The sequence below is a fragment of the Anopheles moucheti genome, chromosome 2 (genome assembly GCF_943734755.1).
Source record: "Anopheles moucheti chromosome 2, idAnoMoucSN_F20_07, whole genome shotgun sequence".
NCBI classification, from domain to species: domain Eukaryota; kingdom Metazoa; phylum Arthropoda; class Insecta; order Diptera; family Culicidae; genus Anopheles; species Anopheles moucheti.
This window is the reverse complement of record NC_069140.1, coordinates 99,072,022-99,096,966: the sequence shown is the minus strand read 5'-3', so window position 1 is coordinate 99,096,966 and position 24,945 is coordinate 99,072,022. Positions and strand designations below refer to the sequence as shown.

Below are 24,945 nucleotides of genomic sequence, written 5' to 3'. Positions count from 1 at the left end.
TGCCAAATCTATTTGTTGTTTTTTCCTTGCTTGACAAAACAACTGCCGACTTCCACTGTGGGATGTTCGATGGTCAAGAGTAATACATTTCATCAAAACAATTTTCATTATCGATGCAATGCTTTTATCGTATAACAAAGGCACAAAATAGAAATAACGCAAATACAATTTGTATTATATTTAAAAGAGCCATATCATGTTTTAAATCGGGAAATAACAGAAAATCTAAAAATAATTCCACCCTCACGTTTATGAGGGTTCGAGTTGAATGCTTGGATGAGCGCAAACTGGGCTGAGCTTTTTCCACAGCTGTCAACTAAAACATCATCATCATTTTCGCGGACGACGGACGGAAGCAAACCCCTAATTTTCTGCGTGAAATAATCGAAAAAGTGCGTTGTCTGCGGTGCAATAGTGCAGATTTGATTGCACATCGGCAGGCAACCGTCCGGGCGAATCGAATCGAACAAAACGAAGGTGCACCGTGCGCCACGGGAAACGGTACGAATCGTGCGAAATTGTTGGTGCCCGTGTGTGCAGTGTGAAAAGCAGTGAAAAAAGAGAAAAGCAACCCCCACTCGGTTGCGCATAATTGCGTCTGGAAAAATGGTTCCACTATCGTCGCATACAGTGTACTGCACTGCTACCCGTTGGTCAATTTTTTGAGCCAAATTCCGTAATAGGAATCGTCGGGTTTCCTTGCGGAAGTGAAGAAAATTTTGTCACAAAGCAGCAGTTGCTAGTGGTGGGCAACTGGGCGGAACGAACATCGCTCTGCACACACCCTGGGGGTTGATGTGCGTGCTCGTGCGTAGTGTGTTCCTTTCGCATAAAGGTGTAGTAGCCACGCGCGGTACTGGGTGTTGACGAGGAGCGGAAAGGGAACAGAGTGTGTGAGAGAAAGAGGGCAGCCAACTTCCGCTCGCCGCCGGGGTGTGAATAAAAGTTACAAAGGTAAGGGTCGGGGTACATAGCAGGCTGTCGTGAAACGAAGGGTTTTGAAATTGTGCAACCCGTGGCTTAAATTCGTGCAAACCTCTTACCTCTCTTGGCCCTTTTTTAGCTCGCATATCAAGGATCAACGAATCGGGGTGTGCGCAAAGTAGTGTGCAAAAAAACACTTTAGAATGAGCTAAATTAAGTCGACGATAGAAGATGTATAACTGAAGATTCTATCGCATTACTGGCAGGCAAGTGAAGCAAATGTATGATGCTTCAAATGTGCCCTAATCCCTTTCTAACCTTGTTTGCGGCTTAAAGCAATCAATACTCTCATCACCGGCTTCTACGATACGGTTTTTTATCGTTCGCCGCAGTTGAAGCTCTTCAAAATTCCTTGCAAATTGCATTGCTGTAATGTACAGTAAGTTGCTAAAAAGGTTTAACATTTTGGTACAATCGTTTATTATAACAAGGTCTGCCAAGCCGTATTGACATGTAGGCGTTATCGTTAAATCCGACGCCTTGAAGTAGACCTTTTCTATATGCCGGAGAAGATCTCCAGAGATACCAGAGAGCAAGTACTAAAGGCGTTAAAGATTGCAGCCAGTTCCGCCGAATTATATGTAAATTGTTATGCTAAATAAGTTTGAAAATAATTACAATAAATATCTAGACTTTTTTGTCCCTCACTGTATAAACGCTAGTCTACTATGCAGCGCCATAGTGCAGCATCCCGAAGATCACCGTTATCGGCGGACCGGGTCATGGTCCGAGTACTGCATCTGACCGAAACCGGCCGAGAAACGAATCGCGGGAACTTGTTTAGAATAGCCGTTCTTTTATCGCATACATTCTACCCGTACGGTTTGGGCTAACGAATTAACCAGTTTGCACGGGGAACGTTAGAAGTTCCGCTAGGCGTTAAGGGACTGGTTCTTAGTTTCCATTACAACTCGTCTCTCGCGGACGTACAAATTTTATACTCCCGAACGCCACTCGAAGCAGTTGGATTTTCAATGGTTCACGTAACATTGGTGCAGCTTATGGCTGACAGTTTACATCCCAAAAAGAAGAAGGTTCTTTGGTTTCCGGTTTATTTTGCGTATTGATTGTGGTTAAATATAAGAAGAAGCTTACACGTTTATTTTTTCCCTGCTTGCAGATAGATACCGTGTGGGGTTGGGCCTCTGCCCCGCTGCGTCTAGCGGCCAACAGAATGGGTGACGTACTAATATCGGATCGCCCACCGTCACCGGCGAGGTTAGTTACCCTTGATTTTCTAATCCTTTTAATCCCGTAATCTAATTCTCTATCTTTTTCTGTGCGTGCATTTTATCACCCATCAGCAGACTATCACACACCTCGGAAAAGCATCCCCGAGTGACACTGCAGGAGCTGAACGTGTTGCGCCGTCACCGGGAGCTCTGTGACGTGGTAATCAATGTGAAGGGACGCAAAATATTCGCGCACCGGGTCATCCTGTCCGCCTGCAGTCCGTACTTTCGTGCGATGTTTACCGGCGAGTTGGAAGAGTCGCGCCAGACTGAGGTTACCATCTGTGACATCGACGAAAACGCGATGGAACTGTTGATTGACTTTTGCTACACGTCCCACATCGTGGTGGAGGAATCGAACGTGCAACCGTTGCTACCGGCCGCCTGTTTGCTGCAGCTGGCCGAAATACAGGACATCTGTTGCGAGTTTCTGAAGCGCCAGCTTGATCCGGAGAACTGTCTCGGCATACGGGCGTTCGCGGACACGCACTCCTGCCGCGAGCTGTTGCGAATTGCAGACAAATTCACCCAGCACAACTTCCAGGAGGTGATGGAGAGTGAGGAATTTCTGTTGCTTCCCGTTGGCCAGCTGGTGGACATAATATGCAGCGACGAGCTGAACGTACGATCGGAAGAGCAGGTTTTCAATGCCGTTATGGCGTGGCTCAAATATAACGTTGCCGATCGGAGACAACATCTGGCACAGGTACTGCAGCACGTACGGATGCCACTGCTCAGCCCAAAGTTTCTGGTCGGCACGGTTGGTTCGGATTTGCTGGTACGATCCGACGAAGCCTGCCGGGATTTGGTGGATGAGGCGAAGAACTATCTGTTGCTGCCGCAGGAACGTCCGCTAATGCAAGGACCCCGTACGCGTCCCCGGAAGCCAACTCGCCGCGGTGAGGTACTGTTTGCGGTTGGTGGTTGGTGTTCGGGTGATGCAATTGCCTCGGTGGAAAGATTCGATCCAGAAACGGCCGACTGGAAAATGGTGGCGCCGATGAGTAAGCGACGGTGCGGTGTTGGTGTGGCGGTGTTAAACGATCTGCTGTATGCGGTCGGTGGACACGATGGTCAAAGCTACCTGAACAGCATCGAACGGTACGATCCACAGACGAACCAGTGGTCGTGTGATGTGGCACCAACCACCAGCTGCCGCACGAGTGTTGGTGTGGCCGTGCTGGACGGCTTTCTGTACGCTGTTGGCGGTCAAGACGGTGTGCAGTGCTTGAATCATGTCGAACGATACGATCCGAAGGAAAACAAATGGGCGAAGGTGGCCCCGATGACAACGCGAAGGCTCGGTGTTGCTGTGGCCGTGCTCGGTGGCTATCTGTATGCGATCGGCGGTTCCGATGGGCAGTGTCCACTGAACACGGTCGAGCGGTACGATCCGCGACAGAACAAATGGTGCGCCGTCAGTCCGATGTCGACACGAAGGAAACATCTAGGTTGTGCTGTGTTTAACAACTTTATTTACGCCGTGGGAGGACGCGACGACTGCATGGAGCTGTCGTCGGCGGAACGATACAATCCACACTCCAACTCCTGGAGTCCGATCGTCGCGATGACGTCCAGACGCAGTGGGGTATGAATAGAGCATTATCATTGCAGAAGGATTTTGTCTCATATACAATTCCATTTCATAGGTTGGACTAGCGGTAGTAAATGGTCAATTGTATGCTGTTGGTGGCTTTGACGGCACTGCCTATCTGAAGACGATCGAGGTGTACGATCCCGAAACGAACCAATGGCGCCTGTGTGGTTGTATGAACTATCGCCGGCTAGGCGGTGGTGTTGGTGTGATGCGTGCTCCACAGACCGAGAACTACATGTGGTAAATAGTTGCTTTTGTCTCTACCCTTAAACTCTCCACTACCCGCGCCCGTCCGTTGTGCCCCTTCCGCTAGGCACTTGCTCCAGACTCTACTTTCCCGCCTTCCGATTGCGCCCTTTTCCAATGTTGAATCCAAACGCTGTAAGCCCCAAGCCAAAGTCCGTCTATTTCATGGCTTTGTTTGTGATAGGATGAACGGTGAAATATGAGAACATGCCACCACACGCAGTACGAGGTCTATTTCGTAACATAAAACATACAAAGCGCAAACTAGTTTAAAAGAAAATGTGCAATTGATTTAGTTGTTGCTCGGTTTACGCACTTCTGAAGGACAGTGAGTTATTTAATGAGTTCTTGTTAGCATCCATCTTTACATTTTAGTTTAGTCCATATAAGGAAAATCGTTGTCATTCTAGATCGATCGATCTTTAACTCAGTTCGGGTATTTGAAGAAACTTCAACATGTACTTAATCCAACTACAGCTATGTAGGTGCTCTATTTTCTTTTGGAACTGGAGAACACCTAAAGTAGAAACCAAAGTTGAGTATCCAGGACTCTGAAGGAATTTAGCAGTTCTTCGTTCGATCTTTTTAGTTTTGCAAGCTGTAAGAAATTATCAACTCAAACTTCAAAAGTCGTAAAATTTTCGCCAAATATCATCAGCAAATTAATAATTTCACCAAAATGCTACGAATTGAGTTATGGATCCAATTACTGTAGGCTTTTGTTTAGTTTCCACATCCACTGCAATGCTTAATGTTCATCGCATTTCACCATTTCCATCTTGCCGCATCCCTCACATCACCACTGTCTCTAGTACGTACGTTTTCATCCCAAACCAAAACCATTTAACCCACGTATAGCTCAGCACACGCACACCCATATGCTGCGAGTGATCGTGCCCGCTTTGCTTCCTTTTGGTTTAGTTTTGTTTTTATTTTATTTTCTTGATTTGCTCATTTAACATCATACCTTTCTTTTACTTACCTTTACTTTTAGGATTCGCAAAGATTCCGTTGTTTAACATTCACACAAAACACATTCGGGCAGCTTCTGTTCTTCGCTTTCGAACGGCATAAGGCGGGATTATTTGGTGCGGCAATTCGATGGTGTGTCGTGGAACAGAAGGGGTCCGTAAAAGTAAAACGCCGAACGAATCATGTAGCGTGGTAACATAGCAATCACCTTAGTTTTGCACCGGCAAAGGATAGCGAAAGCAAAATAGCTGCATGGCCTTTCCTATGTGGCGCACATGTGGCAAGCGCGGCTTACTGCCAGAGGTGTAAATTCGTACGGTTATGAATCAAAAGTTCAATTAAGATCCTTGATTTCAACACTCACACACATACACTGCCAGGTGGTATATCAGCATGCGGGACGATTTCAAAATACAAACAAAGAGAGCCGAAAAAGGAAAGAGAACATAAGACCAGATAGTAGATAGAGAACGCGTAGGGAACAGAGTGCATCAATGCTTAAGGGCTAAATAGAAATTAAAAGTGTACCCATTCACCCATACACACGCACCCATTGAAAAGCATTAGTGTTTAAGAATAAGTTCCCAGTATAATTTAAACAAAAACAGGAGAGAAAACATTAACGTTTATTGTTGAATGAGCGGTCCTTTTTCGAATTCGAAGTTAGCATATTTGTTTACTTCCGTTTTCGGAAGTGTGTTTATGGAAGGAAGGAAAATGACCAGCAGGTGTGTGTGTGTTATTGTTGCCTAGCAACTGGTGAAACATAATTTGATAAAGCTATTTTTTTTACAATCTTATTTATACAAAGTTCATCTTTTTATGTGCACTTTCGCTCGTTTTGTCTATGTCGATCGTATACTATTATAAATTAGAGCAATCAATTAATATCAAGTTTATTTTATTTGATTTTGCATCTTTTTATAAATATTATTAATCTGCGACACATTTCCCAACATTTCAGGAAAGCGAAAACGCATTAGCATTGGTTCTTGTAACGGTTATAAAATAGGTAAACAGGTGACCTCGGTTACCGAATGGTTGATATTTACTTCCCATCTAATCAATGGATGACTTGTTTCCATTTTATATGCTTAGTGTGTGAACGATTACACATCAAGCTTTGTACATAGGTCTTTCACTCGATGGCATATAGATCTCAATCCCCAAACCCTTATCGGACAAGCTTTCGCGTAAATTTATAGCACGGGCAATAATTTTGCTGAAACGAAAAACGTAACGTAAAGTAAACAGTGTCACTATTTAGGTAGAAATTAGTAGTTTCATGCACACGCTACTCATCTGCTCACCACCGCATGTGCTTTTAATGTATCAATTGTGTTGCACACATATGGTCACGATGCATTCTTTCGTTGGTCGGTTCTACAGCAAACACACTTCTCATGCGTTTTACCACAGAACAACTCATGTTTCGGCATATGTACAGAGAGCATAAAGCGATTTGTGTACAATTCGTTTCCGCTTTCGTATTGCGTTGCGGTGCGCTTAAATTAAAAGGAAATGCTTAACTCTAGACATGGGTTGGCGGGCGTCTCGGAAGCGATCAAAAGTATTAGCGATAGAGCAGCACTTGGCAGACAAATTCTTCTCCTTTTAGAGTAAGCCTTATCGTTTAGGTTCGATGCTTAGCGACGCATAGACAGTTGTAAATGGTTTCTCAGCATCTAAAAAAAAGGTCAAAGAAACAGTTGTGTCGAACTAGCGAAAGTAGTGGTAGCAATTAGTGTTAGCTAGAGGAGCGAACTTTTATGCGCTGGCGTAACGCGATCAAAAAGAGAATGCTTCCACAGGTTCCACCATTTTCCCATTTCCACCCTCCCCCCGCTCGGATTTAGTTCATAAGCATTCGAAACGATAACATTTATTGATTAACAACCGATTTCTCGAAATTTGGAAAGATTGTGGCGTTACGTTACCTATCGCCCGGGGAAAAAGGTACCCACACATGGTCGTGTTACTGTAGTGCTAAGTTACTATAAAAAAGCAAAAAAAACTGATCGAGTTACATAAAAAAAGTGTAATGAAAAACGAAAATCTAAAGATTCAGATTTGGTCGTTTGATTGTAGGCTTGTGATGGCCAGAAATCAGACTAAACGGCAAACACATACAAGTTAAATCACTTTCGTCAGTAAGTGCTTCTTATAACTCTTGTGGCTTTAAAAAGGAAACCTTCCCAACTTTTGTATAAAGCAATGTTTCCTTTCCTAGTGAACGATTCGTTACTTTTCGTATATTTTCGAGCGAGGTCCCGTTTCGTTTAAGATTTGCCCATTAGGTTTGGTTGGAACAACGCTCATCGGTCTGCGCCTTTAAGTTACGTGCTAATTTATTAGATTCGGTAAAAATGGAGAATGAGATTTAATTGTTGATGCTAAAGAACTGTAAGAATGTGATTAAGAGGATAAAATTAAAATTATATATAACAAAACAAAAACAAAAATGTAACAGGGCAACACACCGGTGACCAAACCGTTCGATTACTTTGGATCTTGATGACATAATTTAATTCAATTACTGTAACACGGGAAAGTCTTGGAAATGTTTTAATCTCGTTAATGTTTATGATTGGAAGCGATTCGAACTTTTTATTGTTTAATTGATTTACTTAGATTAGACAACATAAATCGTAACACACATAAATGATATATTGTAAATTTGCTTGTTATCACGTTGCGCACGATAACACTGTAACCGCCACAGGTTACAGTCGGGATGATCGTGGCGCAGGAGTAGGCTACGTTTAGTTAGTGAAACATCGGTACAGTGAACGGTTCGGTGCCGTGTCTTCGTGGGTCAGCAAACTCAGAGCACCATGTCGAAAGTGCCCGGCAAAATATTGCAACCATCAGCGTCGAACGTTGTAAGCGAACAACCACACGCATTGCTCGATGGCGTATCGAAGTTAGCACCGTCTCTTGAAAGTTTATCGGCACTGAAGCTTGGTGGAGCTTCGGGACCAACACTAGCCGGGATTGGTCAATCATTGACTGGACGTGGTTTGGATACGCTCAATTCCAATCAATACGGGCAGCTCGGTGTCAGTGCGTTCACCGAAGGCGTTGTGAAGAACGATGGTCACGTTAATCCGTTGCCCAGCGAGGCAGCGACCGAGAGCGCCGGTCGCCTGATGACGGATATGATCGGTGAGGAAACGGTTACAAAAATGGAGCAACGATACGCGAAGGCAGTGGATAAAATCACCGATGTCGAGATGTCGGCGGGACATATAGCGATGGCCGGTCGATCGTTGGGCTATCTGGGTGCGGAAGAAGGGGTTGACATAGCGGACGCAAGTGAAATGCCGAATGCATTGTCTGCTGGGTTGCTAGAGCCGGAAGCGGATGCGGTAACGACGGACCTGCACGAACTGGATGTGGAACAGCTGGGGCAGATAGCAGCGACCGCAGGATATATACCAAAGATGGCGGTAAGTCCAGTGGCGATGGATCTACATTCATGGGGATCACAGGCAACTGTGAAAAAAGGTATTATTTGATGCGTTTACGAACTCTGGCGCTGGGTAAGTCAGTGATACGTCATATCTGTACGCGGTAAGGATTTTCTATGGCTCGATCAGACGAAAGGAGTTTACTACCTTACCGTATGCCTTATCAGCAACAATAGCGTCACACTACGTTGCGTTTGCCGATCATTGATACAGCAGGGAATTACCTAACGTTTATGCGTGGGATATAAACACCACGACAAGCCTTTTTATCGCTATCAGCTATCAGACGTGAATCGAAGATCAGGAAGGATTAGCAATAAATTAAAAGAAATACATTAAATACATTAAGCCCACAAAGACAAAATGAGGAGCAAAAGTGGTTCATGCTATAGATTACACTAGTGTACATTTAATTCCCAGTTTCCAGTATTCCCCAGTAGTAGATGATAAAGCTTAGCGATTAACGAACGGAGTTATCTGTGCCCACGTTTTGAAAATGAACCTTTGCAAACAGCAATAATTGGCGAGGAGCAATTCTTCGCTAAATGTAGACGCTTCCCCGGAACTTACCCCATTTGTCATCCCTTTGCTTACACTACCCGCGGGTAATGCGTTTTACGCTGTGGAATTTTCGGTTTTATTTTTGCCCTAGAGCGCTGATGTATGGCCGGCGTTCTCATTCAAAACGCGTGATGTCATTGGCGTGTACTCGGGCGAAAACATACCCGCACCCGGGGCACGGGGTTGTTGCCGTTTTGGCGTATGCGTTTCAGCCGCTTGTTTGGACGCGGTTTTGCGCTAGTATTGGTTGCAATGTCGCGTAAAGAAACAACAAGACAACCCCTCGAACGGGTTTTATGTTGGATGCGGGCTGTTGTGATGTAGGGTCACTAGAATTAGAAGCGAGTTCGACGTCAACCGGTGCAGTTGTTGTGCGGTAAACGTGTCTTTTGCCGTAATAAACGCACGGATGCGTGATGTGAGTGTGTTTCGGCGTGAACAACAGAAACTGGATCAGCAGCATGAATTTCAAGTGTCCACTGTGCGAGTCGTTGTTCGACGCACAGGATGACCTTGGAGAGCACGTGAAAGAGGAACACACGACGTACTACTACGACACCTATCTGCTGGTGCCGATGGTGCTGAATGACCTCCCGGCCATTGCAGTGACCCCCACCACCGTGCTCACGACCCCACCAACCGTGTCGGTACGCAGTTTGTTCAACCTGTCTCATGATGACCCCCCGTTCTCATATACGCGAGCGTTCTAACCGTGTGTCGTATTGCCCTTTTTTTTAGGTACCCGATGGAGCAGCTGACGTCGCTGATGGCGATGCGGATGGGTGCTGTTTCTGTTGTGGAGACGATGCCGGCGCCGATGATGACCTGTGCGGCTGTGGAGATTGCTGTGGTGACTGCTGTGACTGTGGCGATTGCTTCGGGTGCGGCGATTGCATCGGCTGCGGAGACTGTCCGGATTGCTGTTCGGGTTGCTCCATAATGTGAATCAAGGTTAGCTTCCTTTTCGGAACTAACTACTACTGCCCCCTTGGCCACCGGCCGGCTCAACCACTGTTTACAGGTGCACTTTAAAACTGTGCCGAGTGTTGCTGTTAGATTTCAACGCCACAATGCGAATGTGCCAAGAGAACGCGTGACCTCAAGTAGTTTGATCTGTGCATTAGCAATAGGACGAGAATTTGCTAGCTTAGGTGATTAACTACCAGGAGCAGAGAGATTATATGTTGTTCTTACGAAGATTATTTGTTTGTGTGTACAGTAAGCAAAAAAGTGCAAAATCGTTCTAATGGAAATGAATCCAATGGAATTGTTGCTCTCCACATCAGCCTTCCCAGCAGTGTTCAGTATTTTAGGTGTATTTTACACGTCAGAATGGCGTGCGATAGCTTTTTTTACACATATATATATTGATAAGATAATCTCTGAACGTGGTTAGAGTACGTGTGGAGGATTATGTTTGTTATATTGGTTGTTTGGTAACGCGGTGTAATTATCGTTGCGATAGCCACGAATGACAAATAGAAAATAAGAAAAGACTTCTTACAAAAGAATGCTTCTGTTTTATGGTATCTTTTGCATGGATATGATCCTGGAGATTGTGTATATTGATTGTAACGATTCAAATACGACCCTTTCAAAAATCTTTATCGGTCTATTCAGGTCTATCGCCTCGAAACACGTCGGTGGTATGGTGGGAGAATCCATCGTCTTGGCTCTGCTAATCTACTGTATCGGACAAACGCACTCCAAATGACTAATTCTTCCTTTACATCACAATAAATGGTTAAGAAAATAATTTAAAATAACACAGGAGCGCCCGTTGTTCATTTTCGCTAGCGCCCTCTACACGTGAGAGTTGGTACTACAAGTGTCACCGACAACAACTCCAATGCCTGGAGGATTGTCTACCTTCAGGCGCACACCGCACAGTCGAAACGATGTTAACATATTTTTGAACCGTTTATATTTATGTTCTACCGAAAGGACATTGCACCGGGATTCACAAGGACAAGGGCGCACGCCGGGAAGACTGAACGTAACGTAATTTGGTTCGTATTGGTGTAATTCACATAGCAGAGCTGCTATCATGCCACTCGATAAACAGCCACCGTGTGGTGCGGGCGTATGGTGAAGTTTTGGGCCGGACCTAAAACGAAGCGGAGGTGCAGGTGTTGATTCTAGGAGCGCTTACTTCCAACTTCACCAATCGAGTGCAGTGGCGGGATCAGGATGGATCCCAACCGTGGTATAGCCGTAATGAGCTTCAAGTGTCCGCTCTGTGATATGCCCATCGAGTCGCAGGAGAAGCTGAAGCAACACATCAAGGTCACGCACAGCCATTACTACTACGATACGTATCTGTTTCCACCGGAAATGTTGTTCCCGGGTGCATCATCCAGTGCAACGGCGAACGTGGAGGGTGTGATCAGCAACGAACCGGTAAGGGAGGGCTGAATGGGCCGACAGTGGCGTGGGGTAGCGATTGCTAAAGCTGTTTCTTTATCATCTCATTTTAGCTCTCCACGCAGGATGTGACAATTGAGCAGGCGGAAGAGGAATGCTGTACCTGCTGTGCATACGAAGAGTCCGGACAGGGTGGTGACTGTGGGTTTTGCGACTGCGAGGACGATGCTCAGGGCGAGTGTGATGACTGTCTGGTGATGTGAATCCTGGCCTACCCATCTCATCCCCGCTCTGCTTTACTTCCGTTTCAATTTACTTCGTTCGACGTGAATGCAAAAGCTACATCAGCCAGGGAGTGTCTGATACCAAGAGCGGAAACACGCTGCTCCATCTTATTAAATCAATACGAAACGACAGCACGTACCACCATCACCACAACCTCACACCCAGATTTGAGTTGCGCCACCGACAAAGGACGTTTCATTCGCTCGAAAGTGCCTACACACAATCTGTTTCTTTTTTTTTCTATGTCAGCGTGCAACACGACAAGCAGATGGAAATTTTGCAACAAAACAAAAAGGGTTCAGAAAAAGCGCAAACAAATCCGCAGCACACCAGAATCCAGAGCGGGAAGCGATGGAGACAATTGCATTACAGGATAATCTCTTCCAAGCTACAAACACACACACAGTCCCCAGGGAAAACGCGAGAATAGAACGGATATGCCAAAATGCTTACCAGTGGTACAAGGAGGGTAATATATATAGATTTACATGGCCAAGGACACAATGCTTCCTTCTGAACGGATAAACCCTCCACGAAAGACTGTAAACGTCCTCTTTTTATCCACCGGCCCCAATGTTGTCAAGTCCATCCAGACATCCATAACAAACCACCGATTAAGTGTTAAGATTTAGAACGATACACGAGCTTTCTCTTATTCTGTCCCAAGCAGCTCCCGCGGTGTCACTGGCGTGAAGGGAAGTGTTTTCAGTAGCTTTAAAGAAACAGGAAGAAAGATTTCATTTACCGATTTCTCTGTCACGCTAGGATGTAGGCTGAATGTTAGGATGTTTAGCTGTAGCGGGAATGGTTTGAGGTTAGGTTTAGTAACCAAGCAACAACACGTTTTACTCATCGTTAACAGGCGTAGAGGCGGCCGTTTGGTAGTACTCGGTGTACGTGTGTACTGTATGTGTGTGCTTATGGTTATAGCTGATAGATGGCAAGAATGGCAATACTTAGGCTGTAGTACGATACACGATGCACTCCAATACGACATGATTAGTAGCCTACTCGATTTACTCACCAACTAGGAGTCTGATAGTGATAAACGAACAGAACGAGATGTGTACATTTTAAGATGGTTGACTTTGAGGTCGTACGGGAAATAGTGTAATGAACATTGTGTCTGTAGCGTAAGAATTCTTACTTTCCATTGCCAAAACCGCGCAGTAAAACGTAGAGTACAAGACTGTAGTTGAAATCACCTGTAGTGCAGGGCATTGGCACCAAGTGCTGACACTAAAAAAGCAAAACAAATCACCCCTCTTTTTCCTCTCCCGTCCACGATTCTACTCGGTGGAAATGGATTTTTTAGCCGTGTTTTGTCTATTCCCACGTAGATCTTAGCGTAGAATATATTAACAGCAACTCGAGGCATTAGACATCCCATCCCCGGTGATCCGTTTTGTTAGGATACGAAATGCATATGATGTGTGTGATATGTTTTACGATGTTAAATTCCAGTTGTGAAGATTTTACACCAACGTTATAACCCATCTCATGCCCATTTCTTCCCCATGACATGAAGTAGACCTTCAAGCTGACCTCAGTTAAAGCGATGGAAGACGGGCATTGGCTGTAGTTCGTAAGTGTAATTGTTTGGTGAATAATTTAAGTAAGTCAAAGCAAAAGCAACAGGAGCTACTATTCGGTGTAATTCTCTGTTTTATATATTGGTAGTTGCACTGGGACTAACAAATCATGCTCACCAAAGACACGTGTAATGTATAAGTTATACATGATATAGCTCTTACCTGTTACACGTACTTTTAGCGATTGAACGCACCCGTAAGTGAACTTTGGAATTTACTCGGAGAGGGGTTAGGGAGAAGATATCAATCGGATACGAACAAGCAATCGATGTGCCCATCTGGAATGGTGCACGCTGTCAGTGGAAAACGAAATGTTTGATGAGAAATGAATAAAGAAGAATATTAACAAAATGGGAATAGCAGGAGTGTAGTATAACTATGTAGGATTAGTTGTTTGATGTCGTTCACATGCCACAATTCGTCTGTAGGTAGGCATATCAGTATTGCAATTGCATACTTTCAGGCGCTATTAAGTTTTGTTGTTGGTAACAAAACTTGATAGCGCCTGAAAGTATGCAATTGCAATACTAAGAATCGTTTGTTCTGGTTTTTTTGTTTTCCATAGTATGAAATAGGGGATCTACTTTTGGTCCTTATTATCGGTTTAAGAAAGACACATTTTGATTATGGGGATCGCTAAGATCTATGACAACATCCGAAGTTTTGTCTTTAATTGCTTCCCCTTCTTACTTGCTATCAATTGTGTCGGTATATCATCGCGAAAATCACCTTTAACGTGATCCTTATCCAAGCCGTTTCCAAACATTTCCAATTATTTGTTCAAGCTAACCGGACTGGATTTGACTCTGAATCTTCGAGAGTACTCTATGGGACATCCCCACCTCATCTTCGAACGCCTAAATGTATGCAACTCGTATAGCGAGATAGGCATCAGCACGATTTTCTTTCCAAGTGGTTCCAAGCTTGTCTTGCAATTGTCAATTAAGCAAACATGTCTCGCTGACGAACACCAGCCATTTCAATGCCTACCGCAAATATTGTTATCTGGCATCGTAATTGCGCAACGCTAGGGACGATCTAAAGGAATATTTTTCACCCTATTGCCTCTGCGTCGTCCTTACGCAGATCTCAATAGGAAAAGTTTCCGCCCAATACAAACGAATCAGATCGTCAAGCGTGAGTGAAATTAAGGGGTTTTCTTTATCGAAGATATTAACCACGTTAACGTAAACGAAGGAGGAACAGGAAAAACAGTGCCCAAAAATCACTCATCCCTTACCCGGCACCGGAAGGATGACGGTTTTACAGCACAACCACTTCAATATGGCAACCCTTGCCCACAACTGTGCTGTTTAGAGGGAAAAGTTTCCTAGCCCGGTGGTATTTTGCTGGGCGAAAGTGTCTCACTGGTGGGGATATATGTTGTCCCTGTGCACGATTACGTCGGTCATTTGGTTTTTTTTTCTTCTTGCTACCCGAGTGAACGTATGCAATCGGTGGAAAGTTTTGCCCTGCTCTTGCACCGTATTCGTTTCCGGTTGCTGCGGAGAATGATCGTGCAACATAAGAAGTGGTATAGCACGGGTATGTGTGTGTGTGTTGGTGTGCGTGGGGGGACCCAAAAGTGACAAAGTTTGAATTGCCGGTTGTTCTAGCTGCGGGGTACGATGTACAGCACGTGTGCCTCACTGTCTGCATGTGGTCAGAAAGTGCTGTAATATTCATACTATTCCCGCTCTGCATGAATAGTTTCGATACCGATGAGGAAAGTTTTCGGTCCCACGATGGACACCGCTTTTTCCACCGCACACGGAGTTTTGTCTAATTTTTCTACACACGAACACGGACACATTTCACTGGCCGGGATAAGAAATGCAACCCTGCAAAGAAATCCTTACCGCCTCCGAATGCAAAAGTAAGGCAAGTACTAAAAAAGTACCATAAAACGCCAAATGTCAACCATATTCCCGGTAGCGTCCATCGTTATTTATGTTTGTTGGGTGAGTTTGTCTTGGCTTTTTTTCCTTCGGTTTCTACCCAATCGCTACCCAATATTTGCCTACTGACCACAGCAATCTAATCTCGTCACAAAGAGTGGGGCGAAACTCCCGAAGACAAAGGAATCTTTCTCATAATGTGGCATTCTTTTGTCCTCTCGCTCCAAATACGACACACGCATAAAATGTGGCATGTGCCAAATAAATCTCGCTTCGAACACAGTGAAACCCCAGCTAACAAAAAAAGCTATTCAAAGTTGAGGGACAAATAACACCGCTGCCCGTTTTGTTATGCTCGCGTTATCGCACGCAGAAATTACGCAAAGACGCAGAAAGTGCCGGCGCGCTTTTATTTTTCTCTTCTTGTAGCATGTTTGCTACACTCCGAAGGGGCAGTTCGGTGTGGGTTTTGCAATAAAATGTAACAAACTTTCCGATCATGATAATGTTCGACGTTTGCGATGCTTATGGGAGTTGTTAGAGGGATAAAGTTCGTTTTGTGTCTGTGGCGCAAGTGTACCAGGTTACATTGTGCGGTATTTATGGCGTACACGTGAACGTTTTCCTCACTGTAGTGTTTTTCAGAGGACACTTTTTAAGTAGCAATACTATGTTATGGTCGCAGCGAATGCGTGATGAGAAGAAGCTAGTTAAAAAAAGGACCTTTTAATGGTTCAAATGACAGCACAACACTGTCTGTTGTGCAATTTGCATACCTTTAGGCGCAATTATAATTTAAACCTTTCTCATCCATCAACAACGGTAGATATATTATATGTTAAACAATATTAAACCTTCTTACATATCATGAATTAAAACATGAAACTTGACACACAAATTGCGATTACAGATAAATTATTACATTTAATTACAATTAATCAAACAACACAAATACTGCAAAAACTGAACAGATTGAAGACACAATAAAACAATAAAACGAAAGAAGAAAAAGATGTTCCTTCAAGCGAGATGGTTTTTCCTTCCCTAATGCAAAACCAAAATACAAAAATCGTTTGGTTTGATTTGATAACGAGCTTTCGGTTTGTGCACAAACTTTCCATTTTTCGCTATGCAAACTGAAGAAGCTTTGCAGAAGACATACAGAAGCAGAAAATACAGAAAACAACAAGGAGGATAGAACTTTGCAAAAATGGCAAAAGTCAGCAAAGCCCGGCCGGTCAAACCGTGGCAAACCGAGCATGAATCGTTGCTTTATTGCCGCTATTTAAATGCAAATTTTGTAATTTACAACTTTCATCCGTTCCGTGCCGGTGAGTGCCGGGTGCTGACTCTTGCGAAAATGATATTCTCCCTTCCGAACGGTTAACGCTTCGGGTGGTGTTGTTGGTGCGCCGAGACGCTGTCTTGGTTCCTTTTTTTCCGCGATTGTCGCCCTTTGTGTGTGTGGCTTTCTTGTTTTCACCGCTAGATGCCCGATGTGTGGCTGCACTTCCCAAATTGCAGCAGCAGCAAATTAAGCTGCCAAAGAAAATGGACCGGAGTGGATAATCGTAAAAAAAAGGGAAGCGTCTGCCGATCTTGTGTCCGGATCGTGCGGTACTTTACGATCGGGTACGGCGTTTCGTTTGTGTTCCTGTTTTGGTCGCCATTCTTCGCCCGGTTACGGAAGGATGCGCGCTGCTAGAATCAGCTTTAATGCTTGGCATTTTACTTTCTCTTATAGTTTATGGAAAATCCTGTGGGGTTTATGGTGCTACCGATTTGTTTTTCTTTCGCTGTTAAGCTTTCTCACGATGAAAAGAGGCCCGGTTTTGGCTAGGGAAGGAAAATTACCAATTAGTGTCGCTTCTCTTGCCCAACCGTACGAAGGCACAGAAGCCAAAAGATGCAGTCAATGAATAAATTAAACCATCTTAATTTGTGGCACACACAAACACACAAACAAACTGAAAAAGTACAGAAAATTGTGCTGAAAAATTGCTTCCATTTCGTAATTGCTGGAAGGGTGCAACGCTGGATGCAACTGCACCGAAGTGCGAAAATTGCACCGGAAAATGGTGATAAAACAGACCAGGGTTTGAAGTGTGGCAAGAAGTCCCATTTTTATTACAAAGAGGCTCTTGTGGAATTACAAAATTTCGTTTTGATACTCAAAGGTTGATTTGTGTCATGCGGGTTGCATACTTTCATTTTCTCTTTCTACCCTGAAAGTATGCAATCGTAAAGTATTGTAAGGTTTTTTTTATTGCCTGAGTTTTTTCATACTGTTTCTCTTATAATAAAAAGGTTCAAGCATGGTTTGGCAGTAAAAATTAGCTAATCGAAAAAATACTGATCAGAAAATAACAAAAAAAGCGGCAAATGGATTGTTTACAGCGCGTTTGATGTTCATTTCAATGGGGCTCTTTTTAATCACACCATTACCGTAAACGCAGCGAATGCCATACACATTTACGTGCGATTGGGAAGGGAATAAAACATCATTTCCTCCTCTTTTGCGAGCTAATGAATGTGTTTTGTTTCGTGGAAAACCGTCATGTTGACTTTTACACATCGATGGGCTGATTGAAAATTGTTACAATTGTTCGTTTGTGTTTATTCGTTTGCTATCCCGCTCCGGCTCCGGTTCCGGAGCGTATAATTAGCAATGGAAAGGGTCTTCGTGGAATTCTTTGAAAGTTGAATGGAATGGCCCAGATTGGGGAATGGTTTTGTCAAGGCACATTCTGCTTGTTCATTTTCCGGCGAGCGCACCATTTGATTAGACTTGTTGCGATGCGTTGCGAGATTGCAGGTTTGAAGATCGTACCGCTCATAACCGCTGGTGCTATGCTACACCATTATAAGTGAAAAGACCGTTAGGTTTAGTGAAAAGTTATGCTGATTTCAACAAATGGTGGCTAACTAATAAATAGCAAACTGTGCTGAGCATTATTAAAGTTTGATCTTAAGCAATCACATATAAATAGGGGTGAGGGACTCTGCCGATCAGATCGTTCATTTGCATGCATCTATAAAAAAGTCACATTGTCTACATTTAGGCGCACCAAAGTTTAAATTCTTCATAACATTATTTTTAAAGTTTGATCTTAAAAACTTGAAAGACTTTCCCAACAACCCTATCGCATGCGTCAAAATTGCACTTTCCCGTGTCAGATTTGATATACCCTTCGTGTTTCGTGGTGGAAAATTCATAATTCCCCATACTCTAGGCGTTAGTCGGCATCCGCGCTGGGATTTGTTGCGTTGGATGGGCCAACGTCAAACCTGAAACGCTCTGCAGAACGTGAAACTAAAGCTCTCAATCTAGAACGTTCGACAGTAAACTACAGTAAATCTCATTTACTTTGCATTCGTTCGGTTCGGCGCGTATGCGGCGGTATCCAACGATGAAGCTACCACAGCTTAGAAGCTGCGTGGAAAACAGTCTACAGATCCGGCTGATTTTCCCATCGCGAAGTAGGGAGTTCGCTCTTCATGTTTTTATTCCACCGGGAGATATATTCGCATTTCCGCACATTCGTATTACTGATATACGGGGACACCGTGTTTGTTGTGTGATAGTTTTGTGGTGGGAAAAAGCCATCGTTAGTCGATGGTTAGGGGAAAAATGGGTAAAATGTGAATGATGACGAAGTTCTTGTTTGTTCTTTTTTGAGTCTACTCGCACGGCTAGTTTGTTGGTAGTAAACTAGTGCAGGAAGAGTTGATAGCGCGCTACAAGTTAAAACACTTTTTCTATTATACAACCGCATGGGTTGCAAGTTGACACTCACTGGAAAAGAAATATGAGCACTGTTCTGGGAACGATAGAAGTTGGATGAAGCGTTCTTTAAGAACGCTTTACCGTGAAGTGAGCATCAGCTGCCGATGTATTCTATTCCGAAACTGTCGCATCACCAAGAAGCATAAGAACATCAGCTTATCCTTTGTTAAGCGCCCCACGTTATGCAATCGTGTGTGCTATACACTACCAACGAAAGGGAATATATTCTCAGGAACTGCAACAAATGATCCTAACACCTGCGTTATTTTCGCTCCCTAAACCGAATCCATTGTACTGATTGAACTGATCATTTGTGGCCATCGATCAATTTTGCCTTTACACCATGAAATAAATGAATGATTGTCGGACAGCAAGCTCCATTTTGCAATTATCATCAGCTCCCGTTAATGGAAATATATCCTATAAGTGAAAAAGAGAGAGAGAGAGAGAGCGTAAGATTATATTGATAAAAAAGAAACCTTCCAACAACCGTGTAAAAACCCTCTCGTGTTTGGGGGGTACCGTTTGTGGAGCTAATCATCCAGTTCGGTGTCGCCGAGCAGGTTGACTTGGTTTGACCGAAACCACTTCCAATTCAACCATCAATCTTACTCAATCGGTTGCGAGTATTAGCAGTGTGGTTGTAGGAAAATACTTCCCCATTACAGTCACCACCACGCTTGCCATCTCGACAACGAGTGTGGCAAATGCAGTTTATTGCTGTAAGAGAAAGTTTTTATTTCGCAAGCGGTCAAAGTTTGGTGACTTCATCTATTACCAGTACTCGGAAATTGGATCACAAAACCAAACCAAAATGCCGTTGGAATTGCTGCGTTTGCTGAAATAGCAGTAATCCACTAGTAAAAGTGTGCCATGTTGTGGTTAAATTAAGCAGCTAATGTGCGTGGACCGAACGACCAAATATCCCCCATGAGCGGGAGAAAGAGAGAGAGAGAGAGAGAGAGAGAGAGCGAGGAAGTGGTAGATCAGTTTCGAGTTTCAGCAGATGGGTGGCTTATTGCTTTTCCCCCCTTGCAATGAATTAAAGTTTTTCTGGCGTACTGGGTGAAAGCTTGGTGGAGACGCCTGGTCATTCACGGATGGTACGATGGAGGCGCCCAGTCCGCCACGAGAAGTGTTCGAGCGGAGAGCAAGTGTTCGTGCCCCTCTTGCGTAAAGTAAAGTGAAGCAAAGTTTGGTTCGTATCACTCACGTCAAAATGATTGATGAAAGTGTGTGCGAGTGCGGACGTGCGGTGTCGAGATTATGGTTCTTAACTTTTTTGTTGTTGTTATTCGCCCTTGCTTTAGCGTTGCTGTTGCTTCATTTATTTAAGGTGTGTGACATTCGCACCGTACGTAAGAGATAGGCGGGGAATTGTTCGGTGGGGCGACACGGGGACGGGGTTGAAACGGTAAACGCAATTTATCACTTTATGTGGGTGTGTTGGTGCGAGATGGTGGGTGATGGCGTTTTGCAATCAAATTAAACTTTATAGCCGGGATCGAACGGGAACGGGTAATCAATGATGTTTGCCTAATGCTCCGTCACTTGAGTTGTTTTGCTTTAAAGTTATGAGGGAGGTAGATGAAAAAATGAGAATTAAAATATACAGCCAGTTCCTTCCTTGGAAGAGAGTTTTAATAAGAAATAGAAGTACATTTAAAAATATATTGCTTTAAAATTCCATTGCCTTATATTATATTGTGGTTATAGATAACTTTATAAATTAAAATTATGCCACCTATGACACCTTCACCGAAGGAGACAATCATATCAGCACGTAATACACTTTTTCCACACCACATACTATTCCTAACCATGCGGCTTCTATTTAAAGCGATACGTGTGACACCACAATCAACTGTTCCGTACGGCAGCCGTACGGTGCTGTGTGACGGTTGTTTAAATTTCCCAAACACCCCGCCATAGTTCAGCACCTTCTTCTACGATGGTACTACCAGCTACTGCCAGCTATGATGCTGGGAAATGTAATTTCGGTACCGTTTGGAGCGAATGATTCGATAACGCATTCATCGTATTCGGTGCACCCGGAAATGCGCTGTACAGTGCGACGGGAGCGTAAGTGTTCCGCAAGCGGGTGCCAGTAATCGGTTTAAGAGATTCACTTTTATTGCATCGAGAGTGCTCACCATGGTGGAAGGTGGCTTTTTTTTGGAATTTGGTTTCGTTAATAGCTTTAGGAATATTTCCTGCATGGAAAACGATGGCAATGGATGGAAGATTTGATTTTGCTGTACGGTAGAGTGAAGTTTAATCGTGTTTAAAATTTTTGTGGTTGCTTGACACGTACTGTGTACATGTGTTTGTTCCATTTAGGCCTATTATAACCACCTGAATGTTAATGTAAGTTGGAAAAGTTTATTCCGCTTTCTTGTAAAGTTGTTTAACAGCCTGAACTTACCCTTTTTCAGATAAAACAATTTGATTTGATTAGGAAACACTTCCCATCAATGGATAAATTATTTTAATTGAACGTTACGATGCTTCCATTTTAGGACCAGAAAAGCGGAAGATGTATATTTACGCACAACATGTTCCGAAACGTTCCGGCTCGATGAGCTGAAAACGTTCAACAAAGCCCATCTCAATTAAGCTTCGGAACATTGCTATTCATCCAAACTACACTTGCACTCGCACTCCTCGGGTGAGGTGATAAATTGTTGCGGTTACAGCAGTACAGCAACGGGGGATCCGATCTTTTTCGGGTTCAGTTTTAATTAACACAAAACCCCCGAATCTCCCTACGCTGCTCGGCGCCCTTCACGGCACGCAGGTGAAACAAAGGCAGGTGTTAACGGAATCGAGTTGATTTTACTGGAGAGAGAGAGAGATATGCAGAACATGCCAATCAATTTTTTGTGCCAAAGGAAGGGGTTTTTCTGTTGATAAATTCATCCATCGTGAGGAATTCTCGAGACACTAGAACAAGGATAGCAGTGGGAGAGTGCGGGAAGCTGGAAACTTTAACAACAGCATCAAGAAGAATCCATTTTTCTTTGTCATCGGTCCGGTCCATCCGGTTGTGTCCGGCAGAACACGACCGCAAGGATAATATTTTCCATGCATACACACACTCCTTCATGCATATATATATATGTTTATACATATAGCTTTGTACGGCACACATTTGCAACATTTCCATCGAACCGTTCGATTTCATTCGACCGACGCATCCCCCGGAGGGGCTTTTCTCCGAAAAATATTAACAGAAACGTGTCAAAAGGGGCGGATCACACGTTTACGGAAAAACGTCAGCTGACGGGTGACAGGAAATAGGTTGAAGGTTGCAATGCAAGGGTGTAAAATTCATTTTCTCTTCCTTCCCTCCGTTGCCGACAAAGGATGCGGAATAAAGTTACCCGGCATGACGACTGGGGAGCTGGAAACAACAAGGAAATGAGTTATTGGATGGTGAATTTTCCTGACGTGCTACAGCAGGTCAAGCACCTGTTTGCATCTCAGTGTGGGTGATGTAGTGGGAAGAGAGCCGTTTTTTTTTGGAGGAAGGAGGAAGTGATGGAAATATTTTGCCAATTTTGCTCACCCTTTTTTACGGGGGGACGGTGTGCGGTAGGATACGGTTTCCATTTTTCCAGTGGACATCAACACGGGATTGAGTGAAAATTAGAGTTATTTAAATGCAACGGGGGTTTCTTTAGCTCTGGATGAAATTCTTATCTATCTAGAGCTACCATCGTTTCGCAGTATTGAACTGCAGAAGGAACCCTTTAAATCCCTCACTATTGAGTGCCGTCGTAAAAAACTAGAAAATACGTGGTCCAATAGCTAATAAATGATCATCAATCAGGGAAAATATGTGACATTATTTTTAAAGATTTGAATGCTAAATAAACGAATAAAATCAACTTTAACAGAGTTGCTTATTGGGTAGTCTTTCTGTTTAAAATGCATTATTTTAACTTTAAATTATGTTTATTTCAAATTACTCATTCGATTGACAACCCCTGCATTTGTAGTAGGTTCGTAGAAATACATCAAAACCTAGAGCGACCTGTACCCGTGTGCTAAATGCGAAACAAACCCCGGTGTTTCCAAACGCTGCGATGGCCAATAAATTGAGCCGAGAATCTCTATGGTGGCCTATCCCGGTACACGCTGGTTGGTTTCGCATCGAACGGTGCAAAACGCCGAAGCCCATGCTCATCAAACCCTGAGCACAAAAACAACCACGTGAAAGGATTGTTGCGTAGCAACCAACATCTCGCAGCCCTGCCACTATGGTGCGGTGGAACGATGGGACGCGCATTTATTGATGGAAAACTTGCGAGCAATACACACCCGCAACCATGCTTGACCAGCAAGGTCCTGTGTGTCCTGCATGGTGATCCTGCGTATAACACGATTGTATGCATATTCGTGTCCAGCGGTTGCGTGTGTACGTGTGTGAGTGTGTGTGTCGACCCCGGGTGGAAAAAGGCGGATGCGCTCCGGCGCCCAATGTCGAAACCTTCCGAATGATAGATATGGAATTTATTCATGGTGTTTTCTATATTTCATGGATGAAATATATGCGCATATAAATTGTTGATAAGCGGGGGTTATAAATTCGTGCACCGGTACCCACGGGTCGCCTTTTTTCCCATGCTCGATCGGGTGTGAGTTATATTCACATTTGGTTGCCCGATTTTCCCATTTTAGTGTGTGTGTTTTTTTTTTCGCTCTCTTTCTTCTAGCTTAGTTGGGAAACCTTTTTTTTTGTAGTTGAGTTCGATGAAAAACGCTACCCGAAACACGGTGACGTCTAGGGGTAATGAGGGAGAAGATCGTTTGGGGGGAGATTATAAGGCGAGGTTAGGATGTGTGGCACATATATATATACACATGGCGAGTCGGTTGATGGATTGGGTGATCCGTTTTCTTTCGCTCAAACGACATTAGAAACAATAACCCAAGAAAAACCCAAGCATTGTCCTGCGATCCTTACCAAGTGGACACGTTTGATGCAAAGAAGATAAGGAGCACAATAAAAGATTGCTGCACAAGGCCACATTACCACGGGTTCCCCCATTAGAATAGCATGATTCTGCATGAATCATTTTAAGCAAAAGAGAGAGAGAGAGAGGGGGCTAGAAAAAAGGCTGCAAAATGAGCCAATATTTCATATCTAATCTTTTTTAAATGTAGGCAAAATTTAATGTACCAGAAATGGGCAAAAGAATCCCGCGATAAGGCATGATTTAGGTACGCCCCCCTCTCCCAACCCGGCCCACGTTGCTTCGCAAGCTCCATTTGCGTGAAACGAATTAATCGACGCGCAGTTATGCTTATGTGTTTTGGGCGGAAGCAGCGGCAGCCGAACACACGCTGCACGCAGATAGCAGACACACGGGTGTTAAAAACATGTTTAGAATCGATGATGAGATAATTGTACACCATTCTGCCTGCCATTAACAGATTTTCGCCGTATCTCTTTCAGTTTCATTTCGGTAGCTACCCGCAAACCGACTAAACAACAAAGCGCCAGGGAGCGTTTTAGGAACCGGTTTGTTTGGGTGAGAACTTTGCTACCGGTTTCGATTTCTGGCTGGCCATTTTTACGGGAACCGGTTTCGGTTCTTGCCACGCAGTATGGTAACGATAAGTTGGGACAGAGAAGAGTGTAATTTCCCAGTGTTCTGACGAAGCGAAAGTTGACACTTTTGAGAGATTTAAAATTTTTAAACATATTGAAGTTTTAGAATTGGAATTTGGAAATTGTTCCAGGAATGTAACACTTATTTGGTAAATAAGATCTAAAAGTCGCTTAGATATTCAATAAATTTATACCATTTTATAATGTTTTAGGAAAGTTCTTTTAATTCAAGAACATTTATTCCAAATCCTCAAAAAACCTAAATCTTCAATGTAGCCAGTTAGTTAGGTCCTTTTAATTTAAACTGTTCCTATTCCAGTTAGTGACACTGTAACCCTGT

The 24,945-nt window shown here is 43.8% G+C and overlaps 3 protein-coding genes across 4 annotated transcripts; all 3 read left to right on the top strand.

The window, feature by feature from the left end:
• The first annotated feature begins 372 nt into the window (after positions 1 to 372).
• LOC128310320 (kelch-like protein diablo) lies at positions 373 to 5,636 on the top strand. Of its 2 annotated transcripts, none has more exons than XM_053046931.1 (5): positions 373 to 954; positions 2,105 to 2,202; positions 2,292 to 3,804; positions 3,866 to 4,053; positions 5,054 to 5,636. In XM_053046931.1, exons 2-5 carry the CDS (start codon positions 2,159 to 2,161, stop codon positions 5,076 to 5,078), a joined length of 1,770 nt encoding a protein of 589 aa, XP_052902891.1. In that variant the 5' UTR covers positions 373 to 954; positions 2,105 to 2,158; the 3' UTR covers positions 5,079 to 5,636. The 2 variants fall into 2 exon arrangements, with proteins under 2 accessions (XP_052902891.1, XP_052902890.1); XM_053046930.1 differs by having other exon boundaries at positions 2,289 to 3,804.
• A 144-nt stretch (positions 5,637 to 5,780) lies between these two features.
• Positions 5,781 to 10,538, top strand: LOC128310321 (uncharacterized). Its single transcript, XM_053046933.1, has 2 exons — positions 5,781 to 8,480; positions 9,801 to 10,538. The coding sequence occupies exons 1-2, from the start codon at positions 7,866 to 7,868 to the stop codon at positions 10,005 to 10,007; spliced, it is 822 nt and encodes a 273-aa protein (XP_052902893.1). The 5' UTR covers positions 5,781 to 7,865; the 3' UTR covers positions 10,008 to 10,538.
• A 714-nt stretch (positions 10,539 to 11,252) lies between these two features.
• On the top strand, positions 11,253 to 11,811 carry LOC128298659 (uncharacterized). The gene is made up of 2 exons (XM_053034427.1): positions 11,253 to 11,462; positions 11,540 to 11,811. Exons 1-2 carry the CDS (start codon positions 11,253 to 11,255, stop codon positions 11,687 to 11,689), a joined length of 360 nt encoding a protein of 119 aa, XP_052890387.1. The 3' UTR covers positions 11,690 to 11,811.
• The last annotated feature ends 13,134 nt before the right edge of the window (positions 11,812 to 24,945 follow it).

Coding starts and splice junctions, on each gene's coding strand:
- LOC128310321 (XM_053046933.1), top strand. CDS start 7,866: ATGTCGAAAGTGCCCGGCAAAATATTGCAACCATCAGCGTCGAACGTT. Junction 8,481..9,800: donor GATATATACCAAAGATGGCG/GTAAGTCCAGTG, acceptor CCTTTTTTTTAG/GTACCCGATGGAGCAGCTGA.
- LOC128298659 (XM_053034427.1), top strand. CDS start 11,253: ATGGATCCCAACCGTGGTATAGCCGTAATGAGCTTCAAGTGTCCGCTC. Junction 11,463..11,539: donor GTGTGATCAGCAACGAACCG/GTAAGGGAGGGC, acceptor ATCTCATTTTAG/CTCTCCACGCAGGATGTGAC.
- LOC128310320 (XM_053046930.1), top strand. CDS start 2,159: ATGGGTGACGTACTAATATCGGATCGCCCACCGTCACCGGCGAG. Junction 3,805..3,865: donor TGACGTCCAGACGCAGTGGG/GTATGAATAGAG, acceptor TCCATTTCATAG/GTTGGACTAGCGGTAGTAAA. Junction 4,054..5,053: donor CAGACCGAGAACTACATGTG/GTAAATAGTTGC, acceptor CTTTACTTTTAG/GATTCGCAAAGATTCCGTTG.